This window comes from Canis lupus, chromosome 13, assembly GCF_048164855.1.
Source record: "Canis lupus baileyi chromosome 13, mCanLup2.hap1, whole genome shotgun sequence".
In the NCBI taxonomy this organism is placed as follows: Eukaryota; Metazoa; Chordata; class Mammalia; order Carnivora; family Canidae; genus Canis; species Canis lupus.
In genome coordinates, this window is record NC_132850.1 from 2,171,873 (window position 1) to 2,195,286 (window position 23,414).

The following is a 23,414-nucleotide window of genomic DNA, read 5'->3' on the forward strand; positions in this document are numbered from 1 at the left end:
CTTCATGATTTTGTATGACTTTGAGTGATGTGCTTGAAATTAAACCACAAATAGTTTATCGCATTTGCCAGAAGTCTCCCCGGGACACATGTTTCATAAGTCTTTGCCAAAGAAGGGTGTGGGGGATACAGTTCCAGTGGAGCAAAGTTTTCCTCTTCTACCAGAATTAAGTTAGCATTAATCTGGAGGTAGATTGTGATTTCAATGTCCGTTGTAGTTCTTGGAGCAATCATTAAGAAAATTGCTCTGAAAAATAGTTACAAACCGATAAAGAAATTAAAATGTTATGCTAGAAAATATCCATTTAACACAAAAGAAGACAGTGAAAAGAAAGTAGTGGAACAAAAAGGACATGAGATATATCAAAAACATATAGGAAAATGCGGACATAAATCACAGGTCTTTGCCAGAGAAGGCCCCTGGGCCTGGCGGGGCACCCCAGAGTCTGGATAGGCTGAGATACTGTTCCGGGCCAGGGTCTTTCTTTTCTTAGACAAGGATTTGATGGAAGGGACAGAGTATAGGCCTTGGAGGCAGACACACCTGGGTTCAAATCCCCACTCTCTCACTTTAATAGCTTTCAAGTGATCTTGATCCCCCCAGAATCTCATTCATTATTATTGTAAAACAGCCCAGATATGACCGTGGCTATTTCGGCCTGTCCCATCGATGCCTCTGGTCATCTAGCACATCTTTCTTTTCTCCAGACTCTCCAAGCAGCCTGCCCAGTAGCACTTTGCTTCCTGGATAAGATCTTCATCCAAGGGAGAGGATATGGAAGTTGAGGACTTGGGAGACAGTTTTGTGTTCCTCACTGTAAGTTAATAAAAATATGTCAGGTGGGGTCAGGTGGCCATGTTGCCCCTTCAGGTCTAGGTAAAATCTGCTGGAACCCCCATTCCATACCAGTGCGTGTTCTGAGCTTCTCCACGGTAGCTATGAAGTCACAGGGCCTTACTGTCACTCCAGGCGCATTCTCCTCTGCACAACCTTCATGCAGCTGTTTTTCCTCTCTTCTGGAACATACCCTGTGCTTCTGGATTCTCACCCCCTAGCCTGGGGTATGGGTCCACTCTTTCAAAGAGATGTGTGATGAAGTTTGGAGGGGTGAGGAGGAGCATCAACCACTCTTCAGCAGATAATTTACAAGAAAATACTGGAAATTCCCTGTTCCTAGGAAGTCTCCCAAGGCCATTTCACTAAACTCTAGCTCCCTCCTCACCATATTCATCAGCCCCTTTCTTCCTTCTTCGTTGCTCCATTCTCTGTCCTCCTACCACCTCTGAGGTTTTGTTCATGCGTCCTTCCTCACTGAATCTATTTATAAACTCATTGTGTAAATTAGAGTGTTTATACTTATTGTTCTTTTTAAAAACGATTTTATTTATTTATTTGAGAGAGAGCGAGAGAGAGCATGTGAGCAAGCATAAGCAGGCGGAGGGGCAGAGGGAGAGGGAGAAGCAGACTCCCCACTAAACAGGGAGTAAGACATAGGACTCGATCCCAGGACTCTGAGATCATGACCTGAGCCGAAGTCAGACACCTAACTAACTGAGCTAACCAGGCACCCCAATTTATTGTTCCTTTTGACTGATTTTCCTCTTGATTATAGGCCATAACCTTCTACTTTTCCATATGTTTAGTAATTTAATCATCAGGTCTTTGCCATAGAAGGGTGTGGGGGATACAGTCTTTCTGCTTTTTGAAAATTTGCATTTAAAGCTATAAATGTTCCTCTAAATACTGCCTTAGTTTATCCTACACAATATGAAAGGCAGCATTTCAATTGTCACTTTGCGTTAAATATTTAATTTTCTATGATCTATGAGTCCATTAGAAATAGGATTCTTAATTTTTAAAAGAAGGTGGTAACCTTAATTCCTTCTTTGTTGCTGACTTTTAGCTTAATTTTATTGAAGTCATAAAATATGCTGTGTACAATTCTGACTTTTAGAACTTTGTTGTGGTTTGCTGTATGGCTCAGGATATGCTCAATATTTGAAAACATTCTGTCTGTGCTAGAGAAGAATAGAATTATTGGGCACATTGCCCTGTGTATGTCTGTTAAGTCGAGCCTGTTCATATTTTCAAATCGTGCATAACCTTGTTGAATTACTTGTTTATTTCTGGGAGAGGCATTTAAAATCTATCCATTATGATTGCGGATGTATCTGTTTCTCTTTGTAGTTCCATCCATTTTTGCTTTATATATTTTGAGGCTTTATTATTATTAGGCAAGTACAAATTCAAACATTAGGCTTTCCTGGTGAATTGAATCTTTATTTTCTGTACTATGAAGTGATTCTTTTATCTCTAGTTAACACTTTTGACCATAGAGTCTGTTTTGGTCTGGTAGTAATGTAGCTACCTCCGTTTCCTTTGGGGCTGGATTGCTTGATACCAGCAAGGCATCCTCATGGTTTCCTTCAGCATTATCTCTGTATCCAATGGGGAGCTTAGAACTACAGTTCCCTCTTTTTTCTTCCATGATTCTGGATTGAATTCAGCCAATCAGGGGCAACTACACAGGAGTTGGAGGCTGGATGAAAAGAAGCAGCCATTAATCTTCTTGAAAATCATCCGGTTGCTTTACCGAAAGCAGATTTTCTGTGAAAGCAGCTTGCTGACCTTTGCTCCTTGGTCTTTATCACCCAGCGATTTCAAAGATCATGTAAGCCTCTAATTCCCTGTATTAAATAAAGCTCCTTACTTAAAAATGTCTAGAGGCTTCTGTTCTCCCAACTGAACCCTTACCGAAACACTTGATATTTCTTCTTGCAATCTTTTACTTTCTAATAATCTATATCCTTATTTTTAGATATATCTCTTGTAAAAATAGAACTAGATATTTTTATATCTGCAATTGTTAAATCATCATTTAGCCATTTACATTTTATTTACATACTAAATTATTTGAGTTTAAATCTATGTTCTTATTTTGTGTCTTCTCTTTGATCTGCATGTTCTATTTTCTTCTTTCTTTTGGATTGATTATACATTTTTCCCATTCTATTTTCTCCTCCTCTCTACTAGCTTGTAGGTTATATACCATGCTTCTAGTCTTTCAGTGGTTACCCCAGAAATTCAAATATTCGTTCCTAACTAATGAGGTCTTGAGCTCTTCAGGATGTATAACCCTCATCCCCAATAATATAAGACCTTTAAAACCTTTTAATTCCATTTACTGCCCTAACTTGTATATTATCACTATTATTTATTTCAAATATGTCTTACATCCACAAATCACAATTATTTTTATTTTATAAAGTCATCATATTCTTTCTTGTTTTTCATACTTTCATCTGGCTCACCTGGGATTTCCATGTGAAGGTGTACTGATGGTGCTTCATTTGAGATTTCCTGTAGTGAGGGTGTGCTGATGGCAAATTCTCAGATTTTCTCTTTCATTAATCTTAAAATGTTTTATTTTGCCCTCATTTTTTTTGACTCTTCAATGAAGATGTATTTCATTTTCATACATGACACAGTGATGCGGGACATAATCTCAGTTCCAATGATCTCTGTGAAATGTGGTTTACTTGACCCAAAAAGGTATAAGAAGGCTAAAGAGAACCAGGAGTTCTGGTGATGCGGTGGGTCCTTCACAGAGTGTCTCTTCTCTTCCCACCAGGTCATCACATCTTCCCTATGCATCTTCAGCAGAACTTGCAGGCTTGGAGCTGAGAAATCATCCTTGAAAGGTCTAGCTAAATTTTTTCTACCAGCAAGTACATGTTCATTGTCACAAATTATATCATTTGTCTATGAACATTAACAAAAATTCACTTTTGAGTACTTGCTCTGTATTCCTGATATATAACATTTTATCACTGCACAGGTATGGAGTGGTGCTGTGTCACTGATCCTCAGATGACCAAGATCAGTAACAAACTGCTCTGCCACCAGAAGCTCCCACTACAGGTGTACAACACGCAAGTGAGGTGTCTCTGTATTCACAATGACACTATAAAGTGTGACATCTCCCAGCAGATCCATAGGGGCATCTGGGTGGCTCAGTTGGTTAAGTGTCTGCCTTTCGCTCAGGTCATGATCCTAGAATCCTGGGATCAGCCTCCCTGCTCAGTGGAAAGTCTGCTTTGCCTCTCGTCCTCCCTCTTCCTTTCCTTCTTTCTCTCCCTCTCTCCCTCCTCCCCTCCTCCTCTCCTTGCTTGTGCTCTCTTCTCTCTTTCAAATGAATAAATCAAATCTTAAAAAAAAAAGAATAACAGGTCATGAAAAACAAATATCTGACAAAGTAAGTACTTCAAAAAAGGATAATGAACATTACTTGAATGACAGACCATGTCATCATTTTGTTTGATAGAAAAGGTATGTCTTTCCTGATATTCATCAATATTGATGGCAACGCAACAGAGATAAATATTTTAATATATTTTAATATGTGCCCACATGAACATACAGTTTCAGTAGTTAACAAATAGTTAAATAAATGCTAGCAGGCTTTAAAAGCATATGGATGTTGCAACCAGGTGATAAACCTAGAATTATATATTATAAAATCATTGTCCATTGCTTGCAAACCTTTGCAAAGATCACAGATCTTCTAGAACATCTTGATGAACAAGGCAGTGACGAAAGACCTCTCCTAGTTTGAAAGTCAAGTCTCACCACAAGAAACAAAAATGTCCATGAAGGATGAGGAAGAGAGCAGCCCAAAGGGAGCACTGGAGTTGCAGTTTATTTTCTTCTGGTTTGAGCAAGCAGTTGGCACCATGCAGGCAGGTGAGGGGGCCGTGGAAGAGGAGAGGGCTTGTGAGGGGAGGAGAGGGAAGGGGAGGGGAACATGTACTCAGACTGGGGCAAGGTGAGTTGGAGGAACTGGTGAGACATTCAGGGACCAGACAAAAAGGTAGGCGACAGGACATACCATCTGACATTATGAGAAGAAGCCTAGGTTCCAGAGAGAAATTTGATTTGATGGGATGAGCACTGGGTGTTATACTACACGTTGGCAAATTGAATTTAAATAAAATACTTTTTTAAAAGAGAGAGAGAGAACTTTGAGAACATCAGGTAGATGGTAACTAATACCAGGGAGAGAGGAGATCGCCCATGGAAGAGAAGAGAGACAAGGAAATGCCCCCAGACTGAAGGATTAATGGAGAAAACCCAGCAGAGGAGGTAGACATAATTTCAGGTTTCTTCAGACTGTTCATGCAAAGAATCCCCTTGTCCCTTTCATCCAGATTCCCCAAATGTTAACATTTTACCACATTTGCTTTATCATTTTTCCTCCCTAGCTATTCACTGTTTTCTGAACCATTGGAAGGTAAGTTGCAGACATGATGCCCCTTCACCCCCCAACACTGAATGTGTATTTTCTAAAAACAAGGACATGCTCTTACATATGCTTGGCAGCACAATCATCAAAATCAGGAATTAACCCTGTTATGATACTATCAGATGATAAAATATGGACCTTATTCATAGTTCACCAACCAATGGTCTTAATGTTCTCTGTAGCAAAAGAAAATCCTGAAGCAGGCAGGGCATCAGTCGCCCTGTGTCTCCAGTGAGAGATGTGTGTTCAGATGTGACACATGTGCTGCTGCTCAGAAGCTCCACCACACATCCCATGAGGAATCCAGCCAAAATTTCCTGACAAATGAGGAGGCCACAGCGCTTTGGGAGAGCTGAAGAGCTGTGATTCCCTGAGGGTACGGTAGATCTGAGGCTGGTGAAAGAGGCAACCCTTGGGAGAGGCCTCTTCCCTGATTTAGGAAATACCTGCAGTGAAAGACACAGGTGCAGGAGAAGCAGTGGAGTGGGTGCCACGGTGACAACCAGGGGTGTCCGCAGCACACAGGCTGGGTGAGTCTCAGGGGGAGACCGTGGGACCCTGGAAAATAGAAGGGGAGCTTCGTAGGCCTATTCCTTGAGGAGAGGAAGTCCCAAGACCCAACCACTTGGAAAGATGTCTGTAGCCAGCTGGTGCCCCTCCAGTGGTGTCTCCACAGGTGGCACAGTTTCTGCCAGAGCCAAAATCAGTCACCACCCTTTCCCATGTACCTCCTGCCCCATCAAATACCCTGAACTACAGTGCAGCTAAAGGGAGTTCTTTTTGAGACAACTAGGGGAATTTGACGTAGAATGGGAAGTAGGTGGTACCAAGGAATTATTGTTATTTTTTTTAGATGTGGTAAATGCATAAGGAAGGGTCTTCTCTTAAAAAAAGAGATACATGCTAGGGCTCAGTCAGTGAAGTGTCTGACTCTTGATCTCAGTTCAGGTCTTGACCTCAGGGTTGTGAGTTGAAGCCCCACATTGGGCTCCATGCTGGGTGTTTTCTGTGCTTTTGTGTCCTTTGAAGATTCTCACATCAAATAAAAAGAATAAAAAGAAACATAGGTCACATTCCCCGATGTTTAGGTCAAAGGACACATGAGGGGTAGGACAGTGGCATCCCCCAAATCATCCCTGGCAGCAACAATCAGGGATTACCCTGCCAATCTCTTGACTCAGGCTGGGTTCCCTGACCGTCACAAATTGGGGAACAGCCCTAGTTCAAGGGTCTCCGGCCTGGTGCCGACCATAATAAGGTGCTAAAGGTCTTATCCCTGTTTCTCCCAGCACAGCCTGTGAAGTATCAGGCAAATACAGGTCCCTGTGGCTCAGCCGGACCTGGGAGCATTCTTTTTTTTTTTTTTTAATATTTTATTTATTCATGAGACAGAGAGAGAGGCAGTGACACAGGCAGAGGGAGAAGCAGGGTCCCTGTAGGGAGCCCGATGCGGGACTTGATCCCAGGACCCCAGCATCATACCTGGAGTCGAAAGCAGGTGCTCAACCCTGAGCCACCCCCAGGTGTCCCCGGGGTGCCTTCTTCAGGTGGTCGCACAGATTCCTTCAGTCCCCTGGGGCCCTGACTGCACCACGTGACCCTTGTTAAAGGCTTTCAGCTCTCACTTGCTCCTTGAATCTTAATTCAAATGTCAGTGCAAGAGAGCTCACGGAGCAGGCCCGTGACATGCTCAAACCATCTGCATTAGTATTTTCCTCCATCATCTTGACAGTTGAGAGTTGGCAATATTACAATTCAGACGGCACTCCGCGTTTGAAAGGAAAATTATGGTTTTTCAGGATGCAGCTGGTGTGCAAGTGAATAGGATGAAGTTTTTGTGAAGCTTTTCCCTCGTTTTGTGATATGAAGATAATAAAATGTAGCTTCAGCGCGTGGCTCTTACTTAAAAAGAACCACCAAAAGGCACGGAGTGTGGGGAACAGAGGCAAACCAAGCATTTTGTCCCACAGTCCTCATTTTAATAAAAAAGCGAAGACAGCAAAAACAATCAGTTATAAACGATTTCTTCCCTGTTGGGGGACTTAACATTGTTATTGCTGAAGACACCACGTGGCAAGGAGCTCTCTCCGGGCCCAGGTAAGATAAATTCCTTGCAGCACATTTGCACTTTGCCAGTGGGGCAGGAGAAACCACCCTTCACTCTGCTGGAGGGAACTGGGCTAAGGTACAGCCTGCAGGGAGCCAGAACTCTCCGATGTCTCCAGAAGTTTCGGAGCGAAGTAAACAAGATTTCTCACGCGTGGCAAACAGAGGCAAGACAAAACAAGCAGAGGAGCAGCGTTCTCAAGCATCTTTCTTGGTCAGCTCGGCGCACTACACCAGGGCACCTGCTGCAAGGAGGACCTCACACAGGCCAAGCCCCTGGGAACCAGCTCCTTCAGTGCTCGTGTGGCTCAATTTCTTCCTCGGTCACCAAGTAGCAGGTGTGTGCTGATGCCTGTTTCACCACCAGCCCTCCAGGGGTAACAGCCTGCCATGTGGCATCTGCCCATTGCTGGCAGGTAGCTACCCCACCGTGGCCGATTTCAAGTGGCCAGGGTCACGGCACGGTGGCGCTTGCAGAGCCGCACAGCAGCCCGCCGCTCATCGTAGGGGTCTCCACCGTGAGGAAATGACAGCACAAGCTCAACAGCATCGAGCAGAGGAAAACGTAGTCAAAAAATCAGGAAGTGATGACATTTGAGTATTTATTACCCATGTTTTTAATACACTTGATTTCTGTGTGATACACTTTAGTCGTAGGCTTATATCTTTTAATTTTTGATGATGGCTGTGTTTAAAAAAAAAAAAAAAAAAAACACCAGCTCACTGAATTCCTGAAAATGCTAACAATCCAGTCTCATGGGCCAGGACGAGCTGGCTCCAGGACACCACTGGCACTCCGGAGACTTCCCCAGTGGGATGAAAACACTCCAGCCACCTGCCTAATCCTGTCTTCAGAGACCTCTGTTAGTTCCGCAGAGGGATGGAGAGCCCCGGCTCCCCCTTAGAGGAGATGAGCATTCTTTCTAGATGGGAGATTCTGGGCGCCCCACTCCACAGGCACAGGACGGCAGGATAGTAGCCACTTTCCGGGCTCCTTGCATCTGATCTCAGGGCTGTCATCGCTGCCAAGCCCAGATGGTGCTGTTGGGCTATTGGAGTTCCCCGCGCAGCCCTGGCCTTCTGCACCCCCTCACCCTCTGTGTGACAGATTTAATTCAAGTCCCTGGCATCTCCTCCTTCCATTTGATGCAAAGCCAGCAGACCTAATACAGGAAAAGTCGAAGAAACCAGGTGCTAAATCATCCAAGGGCAGGCCGCTTGCCAGCTTTCCAGACTCCCCGTTGTCCAAGGCAGGCTTTCCTTCAAACACAAGTACATGAAGCCAAATGCACCACCTAGATCCTACACTCTAGCATCATAGAATCTCCAGGACGGATGGAACCTGCCCATCGTTAAATAGCTGCCAGGCCTCCTCGCCCTCCTCCCTCCCCAGCTGTAGAGCTGCTGTGTGCTCGCTCTCATCCCTTGGCCCTGAGCCCTGATCGCAGGCAGGAGCCGCCCGTGACTGCTGACAGTGGGAACGAAGCTGCTGAAAGCTAGGCATGTGGTTAAGTGCTTCACATTCGCGATCGTGTTTATCACATTTATGGGTAGAGAAACGAAGGTTTGGCCAGATTAAGTGACTCTCCCAAGGTCACACAAGCCATAGGTTATGTGGTCAGGATTTGCACCCGGGATCTCAAGCTCAAACTGGCATTATTGACCTTAGCCCATGTTGCCTTCCACTGAGAGTGAAGCCCCTGACAGTGGGGCCTCTGGTTGCTGTGATGCCTGGTTAGCGTAGAGCGAGTGGAAAATGTACCACCCTAAGCGGTGACACTGCAGTTCCTCTTGAGGAAGGAGCCGTTTTTGCTTTTTTTGCTTAAGAAAATGCCTTCAATAAGCCACCCATTGGAGAAGGGGAACTCTCCAAGGTAAGGGTATTGGCAGAAATCAAATTAAGAAAAGGACTGGCCTCACTGCTGTCCAAGAGCACTTAAGTGGATTTGGTTTGCCCCAAGCAGAGAGACAGGTACTTGTGGGGTAGAAGGTGATGGGCTCCTTGGTGATGTATCCAAAGAACCCTTTATGGAGGGGCGGGTATCGTGTCTGCATTGCTGTAACCTCTTGCTTCCTCTCAGGTCACTGGAACACACATGCACATACATATGCTGGCACGTTTGAATTTTGTTGTGTGCAGAAATAGGAGAGGGAACTGAGCTTCATGTCATTGATGTACGGCAGGGAGGAGACCCCATCATTGCCTAAAACGAGGTAGCAGAAGTCTGGAGTCAGCTGGGACTGCCAAAATGTCAGCACCTTAGAGAGCAGACATCCAAAGGCCCAGTTATATCAGATGTGCCTGGATCCCAGGGGGTACGTGGGCCTCAGCTGACCTATGGGCTACAAGAGGGAAGAATCTGGCCTCGTGGCTGGGCTGCAGGTGAATGCACCGTGGGTTTGAAGGGGAAGGAGACTTTTGACTTTGTGGCCGATTGCAACTGGAACGTGTGCATCCATCAGGATCCCCGGCAGGAGTGCCCGATGGGAGAATTTTGGGACCTCCAAGCGGTTGACCTCCACAGAGGCCCACAAAGGCCTCCACACATCCAAGACATTCCGCAGCGGGGAAACGTCAGCTAAGTTGGGGCCCAGGGAGCCTTCGGCCAGCTCAGCAGGGCCTTTCCCTCTCTCATCCATCACTGACAGCGTGAGGTGGGGCTGAATGGGTCTTGGTGGGTCTGAAGGCACAGGCCACACGCCAGCTTGCACCCTAGAAAACCTCATATATGCCTCTAGGACTTATTCAAAGCCATCCAAGAGATAAACCCTTCAGAGCTGGCCCATCAACACCATGTTGATTGAGAGCAGAGGCCCAGCAGGACAAAGGGCAGAGGGGGAGTCCAGGGTGACAGCAAGTGCTAAGCCCCAGGGGAGAACAGAGCCACCTCTGGCAGTGTGCTGAGCCAGAATGGGGAATGGGCCTGCCCGCGTCCCCACCCTGGCGCTGACTAGCTACGTGCTCTTGGCTCCTGGGATTCAGATCCTCCATCTATAAAATGGGGGGGCTGAACTGGTGTCGGGAGCGTGGTTATTCCTGGGTCCACTTGACGGGTGACATCCTCAGTCTTGCCTCGGAGGCACGGTGAGCATGAAATGGCACAGCGAGACTACCAAATGGGGTTGGGATGCCAGCACGGCCCAGGAGACGGCCACACGCTGGCATGGGAACCACACCTGGAGAAGGGAACTGAGAAGCTTGAAGGAACAAAGTGGTCGGACTCGAGGGAGTGTTCTAGAAGGGAGGGCTGCAGGGTCTGGCCATACACTGGGAATGGCAGCATAATATAGTTTTAAGGAAGGATTCCGACAACATTTTCCCGAGATGGGGAGGTCTTCCAGATGGAAGCATTTTGAAGTCACAATCTGACCTTGAGTCTCAGAGAAAGTCAAAAACAGCACGCGGCTTGGCCTAATGGCTGTAGCAGCAGATGGGAGGATGCTAAGTCCAGAGACAAGATGACTGTCGTCAGGGCTCGTCCCCAAACATCTGCAGTCTGACAGCAAACAGAAGTCTCACCTGCAGATGCAAAGGAAAGTACGGAAGCTGAGGTGTCCCGTTCTAATGGCTTCGGATTCACTCGGACACGGCCCCTCAGACCCACCTCGGAGAAGGTGGGTGCCCAAGGCTCACCTGCAGGTGCTATTCTGCAGCAGTGCCTGCTGTTACTTGGGGGATCCTGGACCCACCTCCCCCAAACCGCTTCCGTCTCCCTGGGACTTGCATCAAGACCAGCGTTCCTCAGGACTTGAGCAAGTGCCGAGGCAATGTCTCTCCCACTTCCCCAAGGTCAATGAGAATCCGTGTAATTCATTTTCTTTATACAAAACAGTTTCCGAAACCCCTACCTCTAATGAATGCATGTGCATGATTCTTTCACTGAAACAACCCACGGAAGAGCCATTTCTTCTTCCTTCCGCCTGGAATCCCAAATGATCCCAATTTCTTATTTCTCCCCCCGCAATGTCACAAAACCATCCAAGACCTTTCTCCTTCCCTTTCCTCCTCGCCCCATCCCCAGGCGTCACGGAATCCCCTCGTAGCTGGGAGCAATGAGTCTGGAACGGTGATAGTAAGAGCTTATGATCCACTCACACCATTTTATCAGATGTTACAGCCCCGAAGCCCCAAGCCCACATTCTTGCAAGCCCCCACCCCCCAGCAATCAGATACCATGAAGACGTTTTTCCCAAGTGCAGAATCGTATATATTCTGAGTGACGGAGCTATTGGCATTCAAGTTTTGACCAGTTTCAAGATGCTACTATCAGATAATGGGAAGACCTTATACAGACACTGCAATTTATGTTACAGAAGGAAGACTGTTGATATAGGAGAGTCAAGAGTTCCAGGTTAGATACGATCCATCCAGAACGCTGTGCGAATACACGAGAGCCTTAATCCTTTCAGGTGGTAAGGCCTCTGAGAAGCTGCATCCTTTCTCATGGTCTAGTGTGCTAATGCCAAGAATCCATGGCCTTTTTCTTGACTCCCTCAGAGGAGGGACAATGAGAAACTTCTAAAGCCAGATGCGGGAGGTATTCTTTTACCACCTCCCACATGATGCACAGTCTCATTAATTAACTCACTTCAACCTCAAAGCAGCCTCAAGAGGTAAAGGGGCGTCTCCCCTATTGGAAGAATGGAAAAATGGGAGGCAGAGTCCACCTGCCTGTACAAGGTGAGTCAGCTCTTTAAGGGGAGAGCCAGGACCAGGATGTGGCTCTGTGGCCACATCTGTGGCTCCTTCCAGCAGCCTGGCGGGCGGCCGTAACAAGTGTGGCCCAGACCCACGACCAAGGCTCCCAGGGCCCATGGCCAGTGTGGGAAATCCGGGGAGGAAGCTGTGATCCAGGTGCGATCTAGCTTTCTCTGCTTCCAGGCAGGGGCTAGATCTCAAGCAATGGTGCCAAGGACTACAGATGTCACTAGCAGCTGGAAGCACCCTCCAGCTGCTCTGCTCAGGGTGGGGCCTGCTAGCGTCCTTTTAGATAAAGTGGGAGAGACTGGGCTTACAGCGAACAGTGGGAATGAGCGAATGCAGCTTCCAGAGGGTCACCACTTGGTTCAGATGTTTACGTAGAAAGCATCTGGACAATTCCAACAAGAACAGACCTTGAACTATCCTTCTGAACCCACCCTGAGTGGTAAAGATAAGGTAAATGTCTTAACCTGTCTAAAGGTGAAGTATTTATCATTTGTCAACTGTACAAGACACGTTACTAGAGTTACAATTGAGTGGCATGCAACCTAGGCTGGACTGCATTTAAACTACAACTGTGTAGTGCGGTATCTCCATTACATGGAGCCAAACGCTTTTCAACTGCGCGTTACTTGGTGAGATGTGCTTTTAGCCACAATATTTTAAAAGCCAATTTCTATTTAAATGTGTTGTGAAAAAAAATGTACTAGTTTTGACTTTGTACACATTTTACATGTACAGCAGAGTAAGTACAGGGATTTATACACCCAGATGGGTGTTGCTGCCTTCACACTAGTCACCTTGGGAAGATGTATGTGTAGTCCAGTTAAGCTAACCTTAACTCAGACTATTTCTAGAGCCTTCCTTGGAAACTGTCCACTTGAAAGCTTGCTTCCTCATTGTTGTCCTTTATGGGTAGACTGGTGTTTTGAGGGATGATTTTTTTTTTTCTTTTTTGGAACAGTCAAAGAGCATTAGAAGGTAAGTCTGATTAAGAAAATGGGTGATGGAGCTTGGAACTACCTCTGGGAAGGGTAGTGTGAAAAAATGAAGTCTGACTATAAGGCTGTGAGGCATCTTTCCTTGCAGGGCTTCAGAGATAATCCCAAAGACGACTTCCACCCATTCTTGGCACGTGCAACATCACAGCTCAAGAGTATGGTCTCCCAAGGAAACAACACAGATTATGGTAACTCTTGAGTGCTTATGTTTTAGTGTATTTGGTTAAAAAGGGAGCCTTGCTCACTCTCATCATACTTCATTAAGTAGAAATGGAAAACCCACCTCCGCGATTTCTCCCAAGGGAAAGATCATCATGTGCTGCTTCAAGAGTTAAAGTGAAAAGCACTTGGTGTCCTGTCCACACTATCCAACCCCCCTCCTCCCCTAAAATGTGCAATGAATAATTCCTGAGTCTCCCCAGTTTGGAAAAGTGGGTAAGGACCGGTCTCTGGGACCTGGCTAGGACTAGAATGTCAAGGGGATTAGAGTGTGTTTCCAATGGCTCTATCTACCCAACAGGCCCACAACACCAATGCATACAAGAGAACCTCCTACAGCTAAGCAGTACACAAAGTTTTAGGAGAGAAAGGGGGAAATGATTATCTTCCAGTAAGCTTTCTATGATAAAAACCCACCGGCTGCTGGATGACAAATGAACAGAGTCCATTGACAAGAAAGTTCATGGCGTTCAATTCTAGTGCACGCAGAAGAAAGAAAGTGTGTGGCCACTAGCTCGTTGAAGTGCATTTCCAGCTGAGGCCAAAGGCAGCAAAGGTGCAAGAGGCTGCTGGGGCTGGCATTAGTTGAAGCAGGGTCTATAAATTCGGAGTGGCAAAGCAATTTGTAGAAAGCCCCAGTTACACAGCAGGTACCTGCCAACCAGTGAAGTCAAGTAACGCTCAATCTCAAACTTTCTACAAAGTGCTTCGTCGAAAATGCTAATGAGGAAGCTCCCTAAAACACCATATCCTGAGTGTCAGAGAAATATGGCCAAGATGGTGATCGACGGGGAGCAGAGACTGAACTGTGTATTCTTCAAGCATCACACACACACACACACACTTAACGAAGGGCACGTAACTGCAGTCACATTCCATCTCTTCTGCACCGGCCTCCATCCGGTGGTGGCCTCCGAGGACAGTACTTCCGGGAGCCCTTCCGAGTCCACGGGCTCTGCTGATAGCAGCCAGAAGCAGCGACAGAGTCAGCGCCTTAAAAGTCAGCCGTGGTATCCAAGTGCTTGCGGCAGACACCGATCGGTCTCAAGTTGATCAGTCGGGATGTTGCTCGTGGTGAGTGTTTTTATTTCAGTCTTTGTAAAAACCACAAAGCTAAGCCGTTTGCTTAAATCACTGTTAGAAAGAATGCGGAGTGCCCAGATGGGATTTCTTAGTTCCTGTGCAAATGAAATCACGTTAGTCCAGATTTTATTCACTCAAAACTATAGGGAAGCAGTAGGATTTGGTTTAAATGCTGCCAAAAAGCAGGAATTCACTTAAGTTTTAATTCTGAAGCAATCCTGTTGTTAATGTTGTAGCCGGGGTCGGGCAGCATGGGGGGCGAGGCCCCCGTGGTGCTCACTGAGGAATCCCGGATCTCTCCCAGTTCAGGCTCACTCTCACTAGAGGTAGACCCATTGTTGATGGCATAGACGCTCTCTGCGACTCCCTGAGCTGAAGCGCAGCCATCTGGCTCTTTCTTCTCCCTGGGACTGGACAGTCCTGGGAGCACAGCCATCTTGCCAGTCTGCCTATTGGGCAGCAAGGACATGGTGTAGTCCGCGATGATGCCACCCACGTCTAAATTACACGCCTGGTCGAAGGCTAGGAAGCCGACGTTGGCGTTTGCCTCGCACACCACAAAGGAGCCGTCGTCCATAATGAGCAGATCGATGCCGCAGAAGTCCATGCCCAGGATGTTAGATACCTGAATAGCCAACTGCTTGCCTTGTTCTGTCAGTGGGCACATGACGCCCACACCACCTGCGGGGAAAGCACAGCGACATAATGGTGACATCAGACACTAGGGCCACGCTGACCCTTCAGAGAAGAGATGGGGGCGGGGAGTGCTGAGGAGAGGCAGGGAGATGGGCATTCTTAGTACCCACAGAAGATCCGCTTGGAAATCAGGATGCCCTTTGGGAAAACAATAGGGTCACTGCTTATCTAGTTTTTAAAATGTTTATTTCCTCTGACCTACTACTAAGGAAATAGTCTTACGTAATGGAAAAAAAAGCTGTATGCACAAAGATGGTGATGGCAGAGGTACTTAAAATCCTGGAGGGGAGCCTGGGTGTCTCAGTCGGCAAGCGGCTGCCTTCAGCTTGGGTTCACGATCCTGGAGACCCCGGATCTGCTCAGCGGGGAGTCTGCTTCTCCCTCTCCCTCTGCTCCTCCCCCTGCTTATGCTCACACTGTCTCTCTGGGCCTCTCTCTCAGATGAATGAATAAAATCTTAAAAAAATAACATAAAATACTGGAAAATAAAAATCCTGGGATATAGCAGGCACTCACTAAATATTTGTTGGTGAGTAAATGAGAAACTAGAAACCTCTCACAATAGAGGGAAGCAGCATATTTTATAATCATGAATAATAATGCCCATTGAGAGTTTGTTATCCCACGGAAAAATACTTGGAAGGATTAAAGACTGCAGCATGACCACAACCGTGCCAAAAGACATTGCCAGAAAGAACAATACAGAAATGTTAACAATGCCTGTCTTTAACGGATGGGATTAATGATAAATATCTTTTTTATTGCACTTTGCCGTATTTTCCAAATTTTCTACATGAGAATGCATTCCTCTTGTACAGAAAAAGGCAAAATTAACATTATGTTGGGGCGCCTGAGTGAACCAGTCAGTTAAGCATCTGACTCTTGATTTTGGCTCAGGTCATGACCTCAGGGCCGTGGGACCCAGACCCACATCAGGCTCCACGCTCAGCATGGAGTCTGCTAGGGATTCTCTGTCTCCCTGTGCCCCTCCCTCCACCTCCAAAATAAATTTTAAAATCCTTTTTTAAAAAATTAATATTATATTTTAGGAAGAGGGAGATGGATAGGCTTGTGAGACAAAATCCCATACCAAAGATAGTCTGACTGTCCTTACCTACTACGAAGCTAAGACCTCAGGTTTAACAGTCTCCATGGAAAGACTTAGGACCTGTATTCTCAGGTCCAAGGATTCATGCCTTTTCCTTAACGCCATCCCTTCTCCACCTGCTAGAATGTATAAGGAAAAGGCTATAAAAGAGTTTTAGACTAGCTCACCAAGGAAAGCAACATGGGCAAATGGCAGAACCATCTGGTTCCTACCTACTTAAAGAATGCATCTTGTAAGGTGACTACAAAAGACAACATAATACACAAGGTTCAACATGGTGGCACCACACACACGCTAATGAGATGAGACCGTGTCTTGAGTACTTAGCACTGTGTCAACCTGAGCCTGGCATCTGCCCCCATCACAACACTCCATCAAGTGTCCTGCAACGATCTGCTTTCAGGTCTTCTCCTTTGTAGGGCCGTGAGCCTCTCTCATTAATTACACACGCTCTTGTAGAGTCTGCTCCTGCCAACTGCTTAACCAGTATTAATAAAGGAAGAGCTGAATTGGTCTCTCAGTCTCTTTATTAGTCACTAGCCTTGGTATACTCACGGGGTCATTTAGGATATAACCGTGGGCACTTTTTTTTTTTTTTTCAGATTAGCAACATACACATTCATTCGATGAGGGTGACAATAGCTTTTTGTGATGGGGACAATAATTTATCTCTCTCCTGAAACATCTCCATCCACCATAACAGAAAACAAGATTAACAATAGGTTCGTGGGATGGTGTTATGCATTTGATCCAAACATGAACTGCAGCTTTCTAATAATATCATACATATAGGAAAAACCCAATCTTCAATTACAACGTAAACACGAAATACACTCTGCCTTCTGCATTGCCTTAGTGTCGACTCTCATTATTTCTTGCCTCGACAGTTGTAAAAATCTTCTAAGCTCCTCTCCTTGCCTCCTGCCTTCAATCCCTCCTTTACCCACGTGTCAGTTTTTCTCAAGCCCGGGTCTACATGTCACTGCCTAGTTTAAACCTGACTGCTGAGTCCCAACGCCTACCAGACAAGGCTCCCTCTCAGCGTCCCGATGCCCAGGCCTGACCTGTGTCACAGCACCGTCTGTGACACTGACCCATCTGTCCTTTTCCCGGGCTGCTTGCTGTGACAGGACAGGGCTTGTTTCTAATCCTTATCTGTGATCCTGGTGTGCAGCGGAGGACCTGACAAGATAGGAGGGATCGATCCACATTTACTGAATGGGTGCAAACAACCTAATGAAAAAATTGACCGTGAGCTTGTCTACCTTACCGAGAGAGCAGTTGCTCTGCATCCGTCCATCTGTGGAGCAGCGAAGCATTGAGCCTATCACCCGGCCCCCTACCACCACCACCCGGATATCTTTGCCATGTGACTCCTTCACATATTTCTGGAACAGGTAGGGCACATCATGGCGGATCAGATGGCAGATGTCTGAGAGGTGATGTTTATCTCTTGCGAGAAAAACAGCTTTTCCTGAAGAAGAAAGACAGAGCAAGAGGAGTGGTTAGAGAAGCCTCTGCCCTCCCATCTCCCTGTCCCTACCGCTGTCGTTTCTTTCTGAACTTGCCTTACCTGAGCCCCTTCCCTTTCTCTGACCAGACTCTCGCTTCTTCTCAAATGGCCGCCAAACTTTCTCTTGGCTTTCCTCAGCTCCCTCTCCCTCTACCACAACTCTTCTTTCAGGATGGAATAATAATGTGTTCCAGAAACACACAGAAGAGGCCAAGATAAAATCTTAAGGCTCTAGTCAATTCAGTTCCAAAAGCAGTTAGCATCTCCTCTCACCCCAGGATTAGGCTGAGTCTAATCTCCAGCCCACTTTGTGAAGGCCCCAAAGCTCACAGTGGGTCGAGGTACAAAGCTGAACCTCAATCCATAATTAATGGAACACACTGTAGAGGAATTCCAAGTCTAGGCAGAGAGAGACCCCCAAAAGGTAAGCACAACACAGCAGGATATGGCATTAAGAGAGGTCTATGGACAAGGTCTGGGAGTCCAAAGAGGGAGCCTCTGACAGACTCCCTCCTCCTTCTAAACATGAGAAACTTATTATCTGGCTGTACCTGTTTAACTCTAAAAAAGGAATGACCTATACACTTCTATCTAGGGAAAGCATTTCTTCTTGACTCCAAATCCTTTATTTTCTGCCTGAATCATCAGTGCTTTTATAATCACTTGGCATCTCCCTTTCCATTTACATATTAGCTGACAGATCTGAGTGGGAGTTCCTGATAGGTTTGCTCTACAAATCTGACATGAGCACACTCAGCCTGAGCCTTCCTGTTCACAAATATGGAACAAAGAGATGGTTTTCCTAAAATTTGTGTCACCACATTAAAAGGAGTGGGAAAAAAATAATAATAAAAAAAAGGAGTGGGATCTTTCTGAAGTCTTAACAAAAAGAGTGATGGGTATCAGCCCCCTGGGGCATAGAAGACTGAGAAGTATCCTCCAACACATGTCTCTGCCACTGGACATTTGGCACCAGGAGACCTGGCGTCTGACCACAGATGGCTGGGATTCAATTATAGGCACTAGGGGTTCTCTGGGCATTAGGTAGGATTTTCAGTAGAGATGGGGGCTAGATATAGGGGCTTGGTTCCTGGGTTCCTGGCAGGTTCTAATATAGGACTTAGTCTAAAATTACTAAAGGAGCTACAGTTTTCAGGAACAGAGGAAAAGGGGGGAGGGGTGGGAAAGAGGACTTAGATTAATCATCTCTCATGTGCCAAATAGATTGATTTCTTATCATTTCATTTACACCTCATATTAGCCCTATGAAGCCATTAGGACAGGATGGTTATTTTTATTTTACAGTACAGGGAAATAAAGGTCTACAAGATTAGTAACTTTCTCAAGGGCACAGCCCGTACCCTTGCACTGTCTTCTTTAGATTTATTTCTATAGGCCAGAGTATAACTGCCGCTATAATTTGTTTACTCCCAATCCATTTTCCCTAAGATACTATGTGTGACACCAGCAACGAACAACCTGAAAACGAAATTAAGAACACAATTCCATTTACCAGAGCATCAAAAGGAACAAAAAAGTTAAGGAATAAATTTAACCAAAGAAGTATAAGACTTATCACTGAAAGCTACAAGACATTTTTGAGCGAAATTAAAGATCTCAGTAAATGGAAAGATACCCCATGTTCAGGGACCGGAGGACTTCATATTGTTAAGATAGCAACACTCCTCCAGCTGACCTACAGATTCAATACAGATCCCACCAAAAGTCTAACTTCCTTTTTTTTCTTTTTTTCTTTTTTTTTTCTTTCTTTTTTTTTTTTTTTTTTTGCATAAGTTGACAAGCTGATCCTAAAATTCGTATGGAAAGGCAAGGATGGGCAGCCCGGTGGCTCAGCGGTTTAGTGCCACCTTCAGCCAAGGGTGTGATCCTGGAGACCTAGGATCAAGTCCCACGTCGGGCTCCCAGCATGGAGCCTGCTTCTCCCTCTGCCTGTGTCTCTGCCTCTCTCTCTCCCTCTCTGTGTGTCTCACATTAAAAAAAAAAAAAAAAAAAAGAAAGAAAAGGCAAGGATGCCAAATATCCAACACAATCTTCAAAGAAAGAAAAAAAGGACAAAGTTGGAGCACAACTTCCCAACTTCAAAACTTATTACAACGTTACAGTAATGAAGAGAGTGTGTCCTGGCATAAGATGAGAGACGTACAGACCAATGCAATAGAACCGAGAGCCCAGAATAAACCCTCATATAGACAGGTGATTTTTGACAAGAGTTACAAAAACATCCAATGAAGGAAAGAATAGTCTTCAACAGATAATACTGGGAAAACAAGATAGCCACATGCAAAAGAAGGAAGCTGGACTCCTTCATCACACCATATACAAAAATCAGCTCAAAATGGATCAAAGACTCAAAGGTAGGAGCTAAAACTATAAAACTCTTAGAAGGAAACACAGGTGTCAATCTGTGTGACCTTGGATGAGGCAGCCACAAAATGACATCTAAAAGCACAAGCCACCAAAGGAAAGAAAAATAGATGAATTGAACTCCATCAAAATCAAAACCTTCTGTACATCCAAGGATACTATCAAGAAAGTGAAAAGACAAACTTTTCCCCACAGGGTGGGGAAAAAAACATGTTCACATTATGTTTGTATGTTGTGAACTCTTAAAAACTCAGCAATAAAAAGGGGCACTTGGGTGGTGCAGTTGGTTGAGCATCCAACGCTTCTTGGTTTTGGCTCATATCGTGATCTCAGGGTTGTGAGATCAAGCTCTTCAGCAGGCTCTGCCCTCAGCATGGAGTCTGCTTAGGATTCTCTCTCCCCCTCCTCCCGCAAAACAAATAAATAAATCTTTAAAAAGAAAAAAAAAAACCCTCAGCAATAAAAAAGACCAATAATCCAACTGAAAAGTGGGCAAAGGATTTGAATAGACAGTTGTCCAAAGATCTACAAATGTCCAATAAGCACAGGAAAAGATGCTCAACGTCACTAGTCGTTATGAAAATACAAAGCGAAACCACATTAAGATGCCTTACACCCACTGGGATGGTGGTAATAAAAACAAATCACATGTCTGAAAGTTGCTAAAAGTTCTCATCATAAGAAAAAAAAATTCTGTACGGTGATGGATGTTAACTAGACTTTGTCTGACCATAATGTATATAAATATTGAATTATTATACTGTACAACTAAAACTGACATTAATTATGCTGTATGTCAATTAGACCTCAAAGAATATTTTAAAAATTCAGAAAGAAAAAAAAATAAATAAATAAAAATTCAGAAAGAGAGGGAAAATTAAAGCGAGACGAAATCAGAGAGAAAGACAAACCATGAGAGACTCTTAATCACAGGAAACAAACTGAGGGTCACTGGAGGGGAAGGGGTTGGGGGGGATGGGGTAACTGGGTGATGAGCATGTGATGTGATGAGCACTGGGTGTTATATAAGCCTGATGAATCACTGACCTCTACCTCTGAAACCAATAATACGTTGTATGTTAATTAATTGAATTTATTTATTTATTTTTTAAGATTTTATTTATTTATTCACGAGAGATGCACACAGAGAGAGGCAGAGACACAGGCAGAGGGAGAAGCAGGCTCCATGCAGGGAGCCTGACGTGGGACTCGATCCCCGGTCTCCAGGATTGCGCCCTGAGCTGAAGGCAGGCGCTAAACCGCTGAGCCACCCAGGGATCCCCAATTAATTGAATTTAAATAAAAATACATACATCCATACATCCAATGGGCCCCTAGATTACTAGTGCTTGGAAAACATGTAATTTGGCCTGTGGCTTGTTTTTATGATGTAAGTATGGTGACTATTAGCTTAATTTGTCAAGACAAAGAAGACATTCATATATGTATATTCTAAGAGTTAGGCCTGCCCAGTTTTCAGGCTACAAACTCTCAGATTAATATATACAGTCAGGGGCACCTGGATGGCTCAGTCGGTTCAGCTCAGGTCATGATCCCAGGGTCCTGGGATCAAGTCCCATGTCAGGCTCCTTGCTTGGTGGGGAACCTGCTTCTCCCTCTCTTTCCTGCCCATGCTTTCCCTCACTCTCTCTCTCTCTCTCTCTCTCTCAAATAAATAAAGTATATATATACACACACACACACACACACACACACACACACACAATCAAAAAGTTTTATTTAGTATTCTAAAAAAATAATAAATAAATAAATGAGTGAATGAATAAAATAAGGATTAGGGAGGATGTGGAGAAATCTGATCCCTTGTGCCCTACTGGTAGGCCTGTAAAATGACACAACCGTTGTGGAAAATAGTTTGGCAGTTCCTCTGAAGCTACACAGAGAGTCACCACATGACCCCACAGCTCACACTTAGGTAGATACATACCCAAGAGAAATGAAAGCATATGTTCACCTCGACGCTCATACACACGCCCACAGCAGCATTATGCATAACAGCCACAAAGTAGAGACAACTAGATGTCCATCAGCTGATGAACAGATAAACAGAATGTGGTCTATCCGCACAACAGCCTATTACTGAGGGATTATTAAGAAGGAATGAGGGGCTGATCTATGTTACAACATGGATGACCCCTGAAGACAACATGCTAAGTCCAAGAAGCCAGACACAAAAGGCTACGGTGTAGGATTCCATTGATAGGACACGTTCAGTATAGGCAAATCCATAGAGCAGATTTGTGGCTGCCAAAGACTAGGGGAGGCAACTGCGACTGACCCCTAGTAGGCACAGGGTTTCTTTTTTGGGATGGAAAGGTTCTGAAGTTAGACGGTGGCTATGGTTGCACACAATAGTGAATATACCAAAATCCACTAAATTGTACACTTAAAAATGGTGAACTGTTATGTGAATTACATCTCAATGTTTTATTGTAATTTTATTTTTTAAAAATGTTTTATGTATTTATTCAAGAGAGAGGCAGAGACAAAGGCAGAGGGAGAAGCAGGCTCCCCACGGGGAGCCCGATGGAGGACTCGATCCCAGAACCCCGGGATCACAACCTGAGCCGAAGGCAGACAGACGCTCAATCACTGAGCCACGCTGTGCCCCTATTTTTTTTTTTTTTTTAAAGAGAGAGCACAGAAGTGAGGGTTGGAGGAGGAAGGGAGAGGGAATGTGAGAATCTCCAGCAGACTCCCTGTGGAGTGTGGAGCCCGACACACGGCTCCATCCCACGACCCTGAGATCATGACCGGAGTTGAAACCAAGAGTCGGATGCTTAAGTGACTGAGCCACCCAGGCGCCCCTACATCTCAATTTTTAAAACGTTTGAAAATATGATGTATTTTATCTAATTTCTGTTTATTGTCTGTCTTACCTCTCTACGACATGAGCTCCTTGAGGACAGGGGTTTTTGCTTTGTTCCCTTCTGTATCCCCAGAGCCTACAACAGTGCCTGGCACTCTCTAGGCACTCAATAAATATGAGTTGAATTCTAAATTACTGTATATTTTAGCACAACAACAACAACAAAACGAGACATTGAACTTCAGGCCTGTAGCATATCCATCTGAACAGTATTAAGGGCCCCACATTGCCCCCCAACTCATTCCTTTCTCCTCAGTAGGATCCCTGGGCTCCTACAGGTTGCTTTGCTCACACCTGCTCCTGTGTGTTTGCTTCCTCGCTTCCTCCAGTTGGAATTCCAGACCCCAACTTCAGTCTCCTTCTCCTCCGGGGAGGCCCTCCCTGCCTCATGGCAGAGTCAGCCCCGCTG

At 45.2% G+C, this 23,414-nt stretch overlaps 1 protein-coding gene across 2 annotated transcripts in view; it reads right to left on the reverse strand.

The window, feature by feature from the left end:
* Positions 1-11,592: 11,592 nt before the first annotated feature.
* The window catches only part of RIMKLA (ribosomal modification protein rimK like family member A), a 35,287-nt gene continuing 23,465 nt past the window's right edge, over positions 11,593-23,414 (reverse strand). For both annotated transcript variants that reach the window (XM_072771643.1, XM_072771644.1), the window contains exons 4-5: positions 17,488-17,691; positions 11,593-15,094 (exon numbers count right to left, since the gene is read on the reverse strand). In XM_072771643.1, the coding sequence (XP_072627744.1) occupies positions 14,604-15,094; positions 17,488-17,691 (695 nt within the window). In that variant the 3' untranslated portion in view covers positions 11,593-14,603. The remainder of the gene's footprint in view (positions 15,095-17,487; positions 17,692-23,414) is intronic.